General features: G+C 37.6%; 1 protein-coding gene across 1 annotated transcript in view; it reads left to right on the forward strand.

Moving 5' to 3' along the window:
* Nucleotides 1-15,823, forward strand: part of LOC110451110 (A disintegrin and metalloproteinase with thrombospondin motifs 18-like) — a 113,537-nt gene that overhangs the window by 85,760 nt on the left and 11,954 nt on the right. The window contains exons 4-16 of the mRNA XM_021498969.1: nt 509-665; nt 1,104-1,324; nt 5,017-5,100; nt 5,424-5,583; nt 6,259-6,364; nt 6,923-7,060; nt 7,336-7,489; nt 7,970-8,065; nt 9,510-9,658; nt 10,366-10,429; nt 11,048-11,159; nt 12,174-12,301; nt 14,902-15,025. Coding sequence (XP_021354644.1) covers nt 509-665; nt 1,104-1,324; nt 5,017-5,100; nt 5,424-5,583; nt 6,259-6,364; nt 6,923-7,060; nt 7,336-7,489; nt 7,970-8,065; nt 9,510-9,658; nt 10,366-10,429; nt 11,048-11,159; nt 12,174-12,301; nt 14,902-15,025 — 1,693 coding nt within the window. The remainder of the gene's footprint in view (nt 1-508; nt 666-1,103; nt 1,325-5,016; nt 5,101-5,423; nt 5,584-6,258; nt 6,365-6,922; nt 7,061-7,335; nt 7,490-7,969; nt 8,066-9,509; nt 9,659-10,365; nt 10,430-11,047; nt 11,160-12,173; nt 12,302-14,901; nt 15,026-15,823) is intronic.

Consider the following 15,823-nt stretch of genomic DNA (forward strand, 5'->3'; position numbering starts at 1 on the left):
GCCGATCAGTTAATGATAAGAACATAACTATTACAAAAAATAGCTTGTATACAAAGTGGGTATTCAAAGCGGATATCCAACGATTTTACGAGGACGGAAATGTCAGATATAGAGAAATTCAGAAAAGCTGACATAAGAGTGGAATGTATATGTGCTATAAAACAGAAAACTATTTAATTTACTGTTGATGAAATTTCTGGAAACGTTGCCAGCTTATTAAAATAAAGGTTTATTTTGTGTCTAGGCATTTGGTTGGACGTCCAACATCTTTTTGGTGACGTCACAAGTAACCTTATCTCGTCACTAGGCCTTTTTATTATATCGATCATTCTGTTATCATTCGAAGTAGTGATGTTTTCAACATAGGAACTCTCTGGCATTTTTTGTCGTAAAGTGTTACCGATAATAACATCTTATAAATATGTAATAAACATGTATTTAAGATAAGAAAACTTTACAACAATGTTTTGCTACGTCCATGTTTCATTCACTGCTATTTTACACAAAGAGCGGAGTAATACGAACAGCTGAGGAGGACTTTATTCTGGAGCCAATCAAACGGCACCGTGTACGCGGGAAACAAGGTCAAGGTCAACCACACAAAATAACGCGACGTTCATCACAGCCCACTGACCAAAACCAGTATTGTGGCAAAGGATCTCAAGGTACGTCAGTTATGATGGCAACTATTGTGTGGTGATGTCACTTTTATTTATCATCATCACGGATGCGGGGTTGTTTGATAATTTGTCAATACGCCGTTGAATACGGGTATCCAAATATCTTTCTCTGAAAGGATTTCCCTGGAGTAGAGGAGGTACAGTAGGTCAGTGCTAGTTTCTTGTTCACGAAAATGATACCAAAGGTCCACTTTAGTCGCCTCACACCGTTATACAGTAGGATATAGGACATCAGTCACCCCTGTCTGTGTCCAAACATTCTGTAGCTCCAATCATATAGCCATTGCTCGTTTACATTTCTTGTTATCATTGTAGACATATGCCTTCGAAATGTTGCTTAACCGTTTTCGAGCAAGATGTTTTGAAAAACTACTGTTTATCATTAATTATGCATGAAATTACAAACTTCATTTCCTTATTCAGAGAGAACGGCTACTTACAGTAGTCGGACAGGCGTCGTCAATAAAACAGGGAATCAGCAACACTCCATTAAAAAGAGATCGCCTTTCAAATCCCGCTTCCCGTCGCCGCATCTAGCGCCAGAAGATAAGACGGTGGAGACGTTGGTTGTGGTGGATAAGACGATGTACTACAGACACGGAGACGAAAATATCACTACCTACACTCTCACTCTGTTTAATATGGTAAGTCTGTCCTGTATAATAACACACTAACTCTGTCCTGTACAATAACACACTATGTCTGTCCTGTACAATACCACACCAAGTCTGTCCTGTACAAAAACACTCTATGTCTGTCCTGTTCAATACAACGTGAAATAATACACTACGTCTGTCCTGTGCAATAACGCACTAAGTCTGTCCTGTACAATAACACACTAACTCTGTCCTGTACAATAACACACCAAGTATGTCCTATACAATAACACACCATTTCTGTCCTGTACAATAACACACCAAGTCTGTACTGTACAATAACACACTAAGTCTGTCCTGTACAATAACACACTAAGTCTGTCCTGTACAATAACACACTGACTCTGTCCTGTGCAATAACACACTAAGTCTGTCCTGTGCAATAACACACTACGTCTGTCCTGTACAATAACACACCAAGTCTGTCCTGTACAATAACACACTAAGCCTGTCCTGTACAATAACACACTAACTCTGTCCTGTACAATAACGCTCTAAGTTTGTCCTGTGCAATAACACACTAAGTCTGTCCTATGGAATAACATACTACGTCTGTCCTGTACAATAACACACTACGTCTGTCCTGTACTATAACACACCAAGTCTGTCCTGTACAATAACACACTAAGTCTGTCCTGTACAATAACACACTCACTCTGTCCTGTACAATAACGCTCTAAGTTTGTCCTGTGCAATAACACACTAAGTCTGTCCTATGCAATAACATACTACGTCTGTCCTGTACAATAACACACTACGTCTGTCCTGTGCAATAACACACTACGTCTGTCCTGTACAATAACACACCAAGTCTGTCCTGTACAATAACACACTAAGTCTGTCCTGTACAATAACACACTAAGTCTGTCCTGTACAATAACACACTAAGTCTGTCCTGTACAATAACACACTAAGTCTGTCCTGTACAATAACACACTAAGTCTGTCCTGTACAATAACACACTAAGTCTGTCCTGTACAATAACACACTAAGTCTGTCCTGTACAATAACACACCAAGTCTGTCCTGTACAATAACACACTAAGTCTGTCCTGTACAATAACACACCAAGTCTGTCCTGTAAAATAACACACTAAGTCTGTCCTGTGCAATAACACACTAAGTCTGTCCTGTACAATAACACACAAAGTCTGTCCTGTACAATAACACACTAAGTCTGTCCTGTACAATAACACACTAACTCTGTCCTGTACAATAACGCTCTAAGTCTGTCCTGTGCAATAACGCTCTAAGTTTGTCCTGTGCAATAACACACTAAGTCTGTCCTGTACAATAACACACCAACTCTGTCCTATACAATAACACACCAAGTCTGTCCTGTACAATAACGCTCTAAGTTTGTCCTGTGCAATAACACACTAAAAGTCTGTCCTGTGCAATAACACACTACGTCTGTCCTGTACAATAACACACTAACTCTGTCTTGTACAATAACGCTCTAAGTTTGTCCTGTGCAATAACACACTACGTCTGTCCTGTACAATAACACACCAAGTCTGTCCTGTACAATAACACACCAACTCTGTCCTGTACAATAACACACTATGTCTGTCCTGTACAATAACACACCAAGTCTGTCCTGTACAATAACACACGTAGTCTATCCTGTGCAATAACACACGTAGTCTGTCCTGTACAATAACACACCAAGTCTGTCCTGTATAATAACACACAAGGTATGTCCTGTACAATAACACACTTAGTCTATCCTGTGCAATAACACACGTAGTCTGTCCATTACAATAACACACCAAGTCTGTCCTGTACAATAACACACAAAGTCTGTCCTGTACAATAACACACAAAGTCTGTCCTGTACAATAACACACGAAGTCTGTCCTGTACAATAACACACTAAGTCTGTCCTGTACAATAACACACCAAGTCTGTCCTGTATAATAACACACTTAGTCTGTCCTGTTCAATAACACACTAAGTCTGCCCTGTAAAATAACACACTAAGTCTGTTCTGTTCAATAACACTCTAAGTCTGTCCTGTATAATAACACACAAAGTATGTCCTGTACAATAATACACCAGGTCTGTCCTGTACAATAACACACTACGTCTGTCCTGTACAATAACACACTAAGTCTGTCCTGTGCAATAACACACAAAGTATGTCCCGTACAATAACACACTTAGTCTGTCCTGTACAATAACACACTAAGTCTGTCCTGTGCAATAACACACAAAGTATGTCCCGTACAATAACACACTTAGTCTGTCCTGTACAATAACACACTAAGTCTGTCCTGTACAATAACACACCAAGTCTGTCCTGTACAATAACACACGTAGTCTGTCCTGTACAATAACACACTAAGTCCGTCCTATACATCTCTAGATGACCTTTCATCGGATACCTGTAGATTTGTTCTCCAGCATCGAGTTTTAAGGGCGTCACAATTGGGTGAAATGGTTACCAGAACCCCTTATGTAACGTTTGTTCCTAGAACGTCGTGTGTAGAGGAATGGGATCGAGGATTTGTTTTTGATCCGAGTAAATTATCTCCCTCTGACATAATTTAATGGCCGTTTCTCTACCCTGAGCCCATAAGCATTAATACAAAAGTAAATTTACATAACCAGAATACAGTGATTATTTTGAACCGACATACTGATTGAACCTGTGGCGTTTGGATGACCATGAACTTACACATTTAGATAATCTGTACTACTAAACCATACACTAATTGATGTTCTGTGTCTTGATCCCCTTGACCCGACAGAACTAATATCATTTTCGCGACCTTGACCCGACATTACTGAATTTATTTACGCGTTCTAAACCCGACATAACTGAGTATATTTCCGCGACCTTGACCCAACATAACTGGGTTTATTTTAGTATCATTGACCCGACATCACTGGTATATTTTCGCGTCCTTGACCCGACATTACTTGTGTATTGCCGCGACTTGACACGACATAGCTTGTGTATTGCTGCGACGTTGACCCGACATAAGTTGTGTATTGCCGTGACTTTGACTCGAAATAACTGAGTATATTTTCGTGTCCTTGACTCGACATAACTTGTGTATATCCGTGACCTTGACCCGACATTACTTGTGTATTGCCGCGACCTTGACCCGACATAACTGAGTATATTTTCGTGTCCCTGACTCGACATAACTTGTGTATATCCGTGACCTTGACACGACAAAACTGGTGTATATCAGTGACCTTGACCCTACATAGCTTGTGTACTGCCGCGACGCGACCTTGACCCGACATAACTTGTGTATATCCGTGACCATGACCCGACATTACTTGTGTATTGCCGCGACTTTGACCCGACATAACTGAGTATAATTTCGTGTCCTTGACTCGACATAACTTGTGTATATCCGTGACCCTGACACGACAAAACTTGTGTATATCCGTTTGTGTAATACCGCGACCTTTGCCCGACATCACTTGTGTATTACCGCGACCTTGACCCGACTTAACTTGTGTATTACCACGACCTTGACCCGACATACACTATTCATTCATATTGACAACATTTTACAACCATATCATAATATGACCCCATTTAACGAGATATAATGTTTAAGAACCTAGCGCATTGTAGCTACTTGTTTTTTTATGACTCTGACGTCGAGTAGCTGGGCTTGTCCCACTGAATTTAAACCGACATACCATTTCTATATACAGGTAGCTGATTTGTACAAAGACACAAGTCTTGGGAACAAGCTGGATATTGTATTGGTCGGGTTGATTCTTCTAGAAGGAGACGAGGTAAGTTTATGGTTACAAAGGCTCGAAGGAGAGGATACATGGATCTTAATCCCATTTGATTATATTCACAATGTTACATTAACGGGGATATGCACGATGTTTTCGACATTTTGTTATTTGTCTAAGATCAGCACTAATATGATTATGTATTTATTTTTTATAATAAAACGCTTATAAAATCAAAGTCATATGCTTTAGTCTGAAAATATTATTCATTTTTATGTTATTTAATTTTCTGAGATTATTTTGATGTATCTAGACGTAAATGATCGGCAAGAGGTAAACAAGTTTTAAAATCAAAAATGTATTTGTCTTTTTCTCAGACTGGTCTTGAGATTGGTAACCATGCCGACAAGACGCTAAACAGTTTCTGCTCCTGGCAGTCAGTGCTGGTTGGACCAAAGGGGAGACAACACGACCACGCTATTCTTCTCACGGGCATAGATCTGTGCTCCTACAAAAACGCGCCGTGTGACACACTTGGTAACTCACTCACTGTAATATGAATGATACAAATTGTGTCGTGATTTTCGTACAGCGTCATATTAAGTACACGTATGTTTGCTTAGCATACTAATCTAGAATATGAGTTGGAGATAATTTCTCACAATAAGTTGGAAAGTCCAATAAGTGTCGAAGCAGATGTTTGGAAGGTTTACAGTTTTATATAAAACAAAATGTCCTGTTAAAAGTAAAGAGCGTCCCAATATGCACCGTTCTACAGCCACTGAGAATTACTATATTCTCAATATTCTTAAAAAGACAACTATAATTTGCTGGCTTGTTTGGAACAGTTTGAAATTATGTCCAGTGAAGTTCATGAAAATAATTAACAAAACACATATAAAATCCGGGACATCAGTGAATAAACGCCCTGATATAGTCAAGAACTCGGGGTTCGAATCCACACTGTTTTGGAAAAAAAATGTTATAATGAATACTTGTTTTCGTTTATATATTTTTTGCTTTAATATACATACGTCACACCGTATCGAGAACTCTACCTTTATCTATATAGGAAGGGGGATAACTCTAAGTTGTCAGTGTAAACATGCCAATCAGTCAAACATATCTGTACTTGGAAAACTTCATTAATACGCTATTTTTTAATGAAAATCAGCTTTGAAACAAAAAAAAAGACTTTTTTGTTGTGTTCAGGTTTCGCCCCTATAGAAGGAATGTGTAACAGGATAAGAAGTTGTACGATAAATGAAGACACTGGACTCTCCACAGCTTTTACCATCGCTCACGAGATGGGCCACAAGTAAGTCTGTTACATTGTAACTGACCAGCAATGAGGACCCTGTCTACCTTCAGTTACCTAGAGAAACTGACACATTTTTTCAACTCGAAATCTATTTTCTTTGAGTTGAAACGACGTTTGCTGTAAACAGATGATCGTGAAAACGTTTTATTTGCATCAAAATCGAATCTGTATCATTATATACCCGAGAAACATTTTCTATTCACAACAATATGTTGAATTTGCCAGAATTCTATAGTGGCACGTATTAGCTCATCCACAGGTATCCATATTTAATATGATATACTTTCTCGAGAATGACACGAAACCATTTGAAACAAAACTAATACATGATATAGTTCAATAGATTTGTAATACATGGTATATATATGTCATGAAAATATAGTTTATAATTGTCCAATAGATTGTTAGTGACGTCATTTTTTCATTGGTCAATAAGGAGCTTGGTAGTTCGCGCTCAAGCGACTAATAATTTAATTAATGGTCATCAGTTACATTGTTAACACCGATTTGACAATAAGATACTCTTCCACTCACCGTGTGTTGCTTCCTTTGTAGTTTTGGTATGTTCCACGACGGTGAAGGTAATTACTGTACACAGTCAGCCGGTACTATTATGTCTCCGACCCTGATGGGCAAAGATGGTCTGTTCCACTGGTCAATCTGCAGCAAGGCCTACCTCATGCGCTTCCTCAAGTGAGTGGTCAGCTAGTTAGTCTGAGTGGTCAGCTTGTTAGTCTTCAAGAAACATCTCATTAACCAGGAAATTATAAACAGGAGCATAACTTACTTGAGATAATCTGAAGTAGAGAACAAATGCAAGTTAACCTTTCTGATACTAATCTCCACAATCAGTACATTTAAATCGCAAATAGTACTTGTTTTCCAATAGCTACGAAAACTAATATTCATATTAATATAAGTAGAAGTGATTTGCAGAGATTTGAGTGTGCAGACTTTGTGTCCTTCAGTACTCCTCAGTCGGACTGCCTCTCTAACAAACCCAAACACGTGGCCGAGCTGACCTTTCCAGAAAAGCTACCAGGAGAACTCTACAACGCTGATATACAGTGCAAATGGCAGTTCGGAAAACGCGCCAAACTTTGTACCTATGACTTCGGAAAGGTAATCATTCGGACTTGTGTGTAATTAAATGTATAGTTCATATTAATGAATTTACCTCACGATTTACATTGTGCTCTTTTTTTATAATACGAAATATGTTTTTACAAAATCATGTTATATGTATGGAATTACTTATTTAAATAAAACAATCAGGATCAGCCCTTACGTGAAGCTATGTGCTTGTGACTGTCCATGTGATATACAATTTTGGAAAACTTCTTCTCAGAGCAGTTTATTCGTTCGTGACATCTTTTACCTTCAGTTGCTTTCGAGTTAGTTCTATTTTCGCAGTATGCTTAATTTGCAAATTGTACAAAAAATGTCAACAAAATCAACACTATAGATGCAAACTGCTCAAAACCAAAAATCTGTTTTGCGCTAATCTGTACTATAATTTTCACATCACCGCATACTTTGGGAACTGCTCCTCGACTGCTTTGTGTATGTTTTATGGACCAGGCGTCTTCTGTCCGTCCACAGGACATATGTAAGTCCCTATGGTGTTACCGGGGCAAGAAGCGGTGTGAGACGAAGTTCCTTCCGGCTGCAGAGGGCACCTCCTGTGGTTCTGGTATGGTAGGTACGCATAGTATATGTCTTCAACTTCCGGCTTTACTAAACACAAAATAGATGAGCTTCTCTGTGACCTGTAGATGATCGATGCAGAGATGTGATATTCCACTATTATATTTATTTGCTATGCATCCTTCCATTGCAATGCATTTGGAAGGTAAATGTTGTTATGAGACTATAACAACATTTGCTATTTTGACGTCATCAAACTTTATTGTGAAGCGTTTAATTTCATTGTTGTCAACACTTAATTTGCTGTTCAAAAAGCATAACTACTATATCAAAATGTAAATATAAGTAATGACTATTCAGCAAATATTGTTATGGTCCTATAACACACCTTTCTATTGCTGACTAACTTACATTAATCCCTACCGGGCTTTATTAAGTTTGTCATCAATAGCAATGTGTGTTATAGGACCATAACAACATTTGCTTAAACATCCATTGCCTAAGTAATGACACCACTCACAAGTGTAACCCAGTTGCACAAGTGGGCACAGATGCATTTTTATGTTTAATGACCTTTTTCAAAACTTTCTTTGGATTTAAGCTGGTTTATGATATATTTGAAATAAAATATTTAATTTACCAAATTGTCCAACAGCGTTTTTGCGAGAAAGAGCATCAATCGACATAAATTCAGAAATTTTACTAGTTTGAAATTGATGCGAGGACAGAATTAGTCCCCAATAACATTGACAGTATGACATTAATACCCGAACAGTAACCGAATCAAATCATTACGTGAAACAGTTCTGGGAGGTATGCTATGATAACTTTTTTTGACTTGATACATGTAGGTTTATTTAACGGCCTTACAACGAAAATAGTAATATTTTGTTATGCTACTTTAATGTGTCAAAATAGTTGGATACGAAGCCAACAAAATACTCATTAGAAAACCTGTAACGGTGAATGGTGTTTTATCCTTAGCGAAAGGCCTGGACATGGTTGTCCTTGCCCGTCTGCCGAAGGGTCATTCATACATTACCCGTTCTGTTTTATTGAAATACGAAGGCCAGCCTCAATGCACAGACCGTCAGTAACCGTTTACAGTAAAACGCTTCCTATTAAATCGCATTGACTTTCATCCAACACTAGAAAACTTCTAGAAAAATATAACAAATCTTAAATTTCCCTTTAGAAACTATAAATATCTCTGCAGTTCTACATTATCTAAAAGCTGTACCTTCTTTAAGATATAATACACCTTAACGACTTTCGATACTCAAATTGACGTTTGTCCTGTACTTTTGTTCATGTCGTTTCGTATTTTTTTTTCAGGATTGGCCTTAAATAATGTATTATTAATGGACTAATGTATTATTAATGGACTTATGTATTATTAATGGACTAATGTATTATTAATGGACTAATGTAGTATACGATGACTCGAGCAAGTCTATCATCTTTTAACGCATGGACGTGGTTATCATTACCACAGTGGTGTCGACAGGGGGAGTGTGTAAGATTTGGTCAGGACGGTCCGGAACCAATTGACGGCCAATGGTCAGAGTGGGCGGAGTGGTCAGATTGTTCCCGGTCGTGTGGAGGGGGAGTCACCCTCCGAGAGAGAGAATGTAACCAGCCACTGTAAGTGTATCCTCCAATCTGGAACATTTAAACTCTCGTTAAATCTCGTCCACAATCTCCTTTGTCATATCATAGATATTCCCTTCCGCTGGTCAGTTCGGGGGAAATTAGATGCTCTTTTTTAACAGTTTGGAGACTATTTTTAGTAGATTGTAGATAATTTATGGGTAGGTTAGATACAAAATCGGTTACATCCATATTGCATGAAGCCCACTACTTGTTATTACCGTAGATAACAGACTAATTTAATGGAAGATTGGATGGTTATTTTACGTAGATGAAAGTCTATCTTATTTTGCAGAAAACTTCAGAAAAAACAGTCTCATTGTTAGTGTAAACCACTTATACTTATACCAGAAATGAATCCTAATCACACACCTTTATCTCAACAAAAACACCATTCAGTCTGTGTGTGCATGACAACACTGATCAGTGATTGACGTCGGTCACACTCCTTAAACAAATGTTTTCAACGGACAACAAGCGTCAGCAAGCGTCGCCAGACATACTCTTTAACAATACTAAATAAAGGTAGAAACATCAGATGATATGTTATTCATATGACTATAACACAACAATACAACAAAAGTTATGATGATTTAAACATTCACGGTCAGCGGCTTGGCACATGTACGTAGTTAGAAAATATCTCCAATAACATCATAACAATTGATGATAATTACGTGTACTCGATGCTTTGTTTTTAGTCCACAATATGGCGGACGACCTTGCCAAGGAGGTGACAAGGTGTTTAAGATGTGTAAAATGGAGGTGAGTACATGTTAACACATTAAGTAAGTAGTAAGTAAATAATACGTATTGTCAGTATTTTTACCGTAAAGTGATCACTGATATTATAGACAATATTCCAATTAGGACTTATATCTAGAATGATCAGGAGTTCAGGACTTTCGCCAGCATTGTTTTACTTGCCACTTAGAATAACCTGTAATGCCTGCCTGAACCTAAATATACTGATGTCGCGGGTCCTTCTCCCCACGTCAGAGGTTTCCAGTGCCGCTCGTTTAACAGGGTCTTAAAACATATCTATTGATAATATCCATGTTTTCATTATTAATTATTCATAACTCACTACAGTGTAATTGGAACAAGAGTGAAGAAGGTGTTCTAACAGAAATATCAAGACAGTTCACTTTTTAACTATTTTCAGTTTTAGTCCGTAAGAACGTCGACTGAAAATGACGCACTTTGTTACTAGGAAATCTAGTATTTCAAGTTAGATTTTATTAAGTTTCCAGTTGGCATTGTATTGACTATTAATCTCAGGTGATTCATATGTATATTGGTGTTAAAGGTAATGTAAATGTTTCTAAATAAATGATCGCGATACAGAAATGTGTAGTAAATATGTTATGAACGATGTTTCAGGAATGTCCCGAGGGGGACGAGGACTTCTATGCCGTACAATGTACATCTTACGACAAGAAACCTTTCAGAGGATGGTACTTGAAATGGAAGCCTCACAAGAAACTTCAAAATGGTAAGATTGACCGACCAATCGGAGTACATTAAACATGTTTGTATATTGACCATGTACTGCGCATGACCGGCATCTCCCGTCACCACTGCAGGTGCACATTGATTAACAAAAGACCATGGAAATTAACGTGAAGAATTCTGAAAACATTCATATCTTACAACAAATATGATTCTTTTATTAGACCATAAGAGTAAAATGAAATATGTGTATGAGATCGGCTTTCGTGAATGATAGTCAATTCTCAATGTATGTTTGTCGAAATAAGTAGACGCTCTGTCGTCCGGTTCTCGAATTACTTCGCTCTGTTATTCAGGGTGCACTGATTGTGAATCTAATTTGAATATTTTCTAGTAGCGACGCCATATTAATATATCATCATCAACATACGATGACAATAGGCTTACTAATGAGATTGGAATATTTATCATATCACTAGTAAAAGTCCGTTGCTGAATATGACCACGTGACATAGATGCCTAAAACATTCAGTCTTCTAAAAATGTTTGTTGCTATGTACAAACTTAGTTTTAAATCTAACTTAATATTCAGTGTATTTATGTTTGCCTTTCATCGGTAGTATGATGTCACTGAACATAAAACTAGGGTTTTGACAGGTACAAACGTCACAAAATCTGACCAAATTTTACATTTAAGCTTTGTTTTTCGCGTTGTTTTTGCCGAAGCGGTTTAACAGAACTAAACTCAAATGTATCATAGCTTCTAAGTAACATATATTGCAAAATTTCTAATCCTCAAAAGTTTTAAGCTAACTGTTAAGAAGTATCGAAAATATGTATATTTTTTATTGAAAATCAAATCTTTATATATATTCACCACGCGGTGATTTCCGTGAATTAAGTTAGCTTTTGGAATACATCTTTCACTTGGAACTTTATAAATTAGAGATAGGACAATTATAAATCTGAGTTAGGTCAGTGTATCTGTATACATATATTTAACTTGAATTAATTTGGATTCTAGAATTGCATAATAATTGTCCGTGCTCTTTTCCAGTCCGGGAGCCATGTAAGCTGCACTGTATTGCTGAGACGTTCAACTATGTGTTCACGATCACACATACCGCAGTGAACGGAATGAAGTGCCAGGACCATCAGAGCATATGTGTGGAGGGCACGTGTAAGGTAAAAATAAAATCTGGCGAGGAATACTCCTAATATATCAAAGGTCTACATACACTGTCTCTCTCAACGTAACTAAATAGAAATACATGTATGAAGAATTGATAAAGCAGTATTTTATATGCAGATTTTGTCTTGATGAAACGAAGTTAAATATATGCAGACACATGTATTAGTTATGGACAGGTGGTAGTTAAAAATCAATAGTAGTTACACGTACAGACAGGTGGTAGTTATACCTCAATGGTAGTTAAAGGTACAGACAGGTGGTAGTTATAAATCAATGGTAGTTATACGTACAGACCGGTGGTAGTTATAAACCAATGGTAGTGACAGGTACAGACAGGTGGTAGTTATAAATCAGTGGTAGTTACACGTACAGACAGGTGGTAGTTATAAATCAATGGTAGTTATACGTACAGACCGGTGGTAGTTATAAACCAATGGTAGTTACAGGTACAGACAGGTGGTAGTTATAAATCAGTGGTAGTTACACGTACAGACAGGTGGTAGTTATAAATCAATGGTAGTTATACGTACAGACCGGTGGTAGTTATAAACCAATGGTAGTTACAGGTACAGACAGGTGGTAGTTATAAATCAGTGGTAGTTACACGTACAGACAGGTGGTAGTTATAAATCAATGGTAGTTATACGTACAGACCGGTGGTAGTTATAAACCAATGGTAGTTACAGGTACAGACAGGTGGTAGTTATAAATCAATGGTAGTTACACGTACAGACAGGTGGTAGTTATAAATCAATGGTAGTTACAGGTACAGACAGATGGTAGTTATAAATCAATGGTAGCTATACGTTCAGAGAGGTGGTAGTACTAAACCAATGGTAGTGACAGGTACAGACAGGTGGTAGTTATAAATCAATGGTAGTCAGAGGTACAGACAGGTGGTACATTGTAATTATAAATCAATGGTAGTTACATGTACAGACAGGTTGTTGTTACCAATCAATAGTAGTTACATGTACAGACAGGTGTTGGTTATAAATCAGTGGTAGTTACATGTACAGACAGGTGTTGGTTATAAATCAGTGGTAGTTACATGTACAGACAGGTGTTGGTTATAAATCAGTGGTAGTTACATGTACAGACAGGTGGTAGTTATAAATAAATGGGAGATACAGGTACAGACAGGTGGTAGTTATAAATCAATGATAGTTACATGTACACAAACGTGGTAGTTATAAATCAATGGTAGTTACACGTACAGACACGTGGTAGTTATAAATGAATGGTAGTTACACGTACAGACACGTGGTAGTTATAAATGAATGGTAGTTACACGTACAGACACGATGTAGTTATAAATGAATGGTAGTTACACGTACAGACACGTGGTAGTTATAAATCAATGGTAGTTACACGTACAGACAAGTGGTAGTTATAAATCAATGTTAGTTACACGCACAGACACGTGGTAGTTATAAATCAATGGTAGTTACACGTACAGACAAGTGGTAGTTATAAATCAGTGGTAGTTACATGTACAGACAGGTGGTAGTTATGAATCAATGGTAGTTACATGTACAGACAGGTGGTAGTTATGAATGAATGGTAATTACACGTACAGACAGGTGGTAGTTATAAATCAATGGTGGTTACAGGTACAGACAGGTGGTAGTTATGAATCAATGGTAGTTACAGGTAAAGACAGGTGGTAGTTATGAATGAGTGGTAATAACACGTACAGACGGGTGGTAGTTATGAATCAATGGTGGTTACAGGTACAGACAGGTGGTAGTTATGAATCAATGGTAGTTACAGGTACAGACAGGTGGTAGTTATGAATCAATGGTTGTTACAGGTACAGACAGGTGGTAGTTATAAATCAATGGTAGTTACATGTACAGACAGGTGGTAATTATAAATCAATGGTAGTTACAGGTACAGACAGGTGGTAGTTATAAATCAATGGTAGTTACATGTACAGACTGATGGTAGTTATAAATCAATGGTAGTTACAGGTACAGACAGGTGGTAGATATAGATCAATGGTAGTTACATGTACAGACAGGTGGTAGTTATAAATCAATGGTAGTTACAGGTACAGACATGTGGTAATTATAAATCAATGGTAGTTACAGGTACAGACAAGTGGTAGTTATAAATCAATGGTAGTTACAGGTACAGACAGGTGGTAGATATAAATCAATGGTAGTTACATGTACAGACACGTGGTAGTTATAAATCAATGGTAGTTGATGGGGGTGTATAGGTATGGAACGGGGGTAAGGGTAGCATCCTATCTGTTCTGCTTGTTATGGATTATCATGTCCAACGACTCATTTTACTGCAGACCATATTATATTTTACGTAAAAAACGTAGAGTTCAGCAACAAGGGGAAAATGCCATGGTCTAGGACACAATCACACACTGCTGTCCGTGATATACGACTCTACGATCGGTCAATATGCCTTAAAGTTATCCGACCTAGACTAAAGGAGATGAAGATCTGGCGTAATTTGTTTAAGAAAAAATATAACCTAACATAAGTAATGAATGAAAATATTTCTACGCATCTACGATGACAAGGTTGTATGTATGTATATGATGCAATATATATATATATGTGTGTGTTTGCAGCCAATCGGATGTGATTTGATATTGGGGTCCAATTCGTCCAACGATGCGTGTGGCGTCTGCAAGGGAGATAATTCTACCTGCCGGAGAATCAAAGGGGAGTACACGGAACAGCCAAAGCTGAACAGTACGTTGACATCGATACAAAGTACAATTCTAGCTTATTGCCTTCGTTAATACGAGGTTATCAACCTTGGTCAAGGTCAATAAGGCCATTTTCCCTTTTGCTGAAAAAAGAAGCATTAACTGGGTGCAAAATGCAGCATTTGTTTTATTGCTGGGTTTTTTAAATAATTTATTTGCTGTGTTTCGTTAAACTGACTAGGCGAATTTTTAAACAAATCTTCCTCATATGTTTATATGAAATGAAATAAAACATTACAGCACTTTGAATATAAGGCACAGCTGTGTTCAAAACTTGTTTTATGGCAGGACGTCTTATTTTCAGTTCTGTGCCAAACATTTTTCGCATCATATCTTCTTGGCTATTTTACCTGCATCCCTACAACTGTTGTACCTACATATGTATTAACATGATGTATCTTGGGAAACGGAGTGCCGCGTACTAAAAAGGCGGTTTATGAACCACTGCAGTGTGTAAAACATAGCAATGACTCACTGGTCATTTTTGTTTGTGGAACGTTTTACAATAGAATTTCACATACTTTCACCAGAAATGTTAAACTTGTGATTTTTGGACAAATGAAGTGTTGCATACATAAACTGGCTCTGACGCGTCACTTTACACATATATGCAAAGCCATCGGCCTTACGTGTCACTATACACACATACAAAACTATCTGCCTTACGCGTCACTATACACATATACAAAGATATCGGCCTTACGCGTCACTATACACACATACAAAACTATCTACAAAACTATCGGCCTTACGTGTCACTAAACACATATACAAAGCTATC

Source organism: Mizuhopecten yessoensis, unplaced genomic scaffold, assembly GCF_002113885.1.
Source record: "Mizuhopecten yessoensis strain PY_sf001 unplaced genomic scaffold, ASM211388v2 scaffold5803, whole genome shotgun sequence".
In the NCBI taxonomy this organism is placed as follows: domain Eukaryota; kingdom Metazoa; phylum Mollusca; class Bivalvia; order Pectinida; family Pectinidae; genus Mizuhopecten; species Mizuhopecten yessoensis.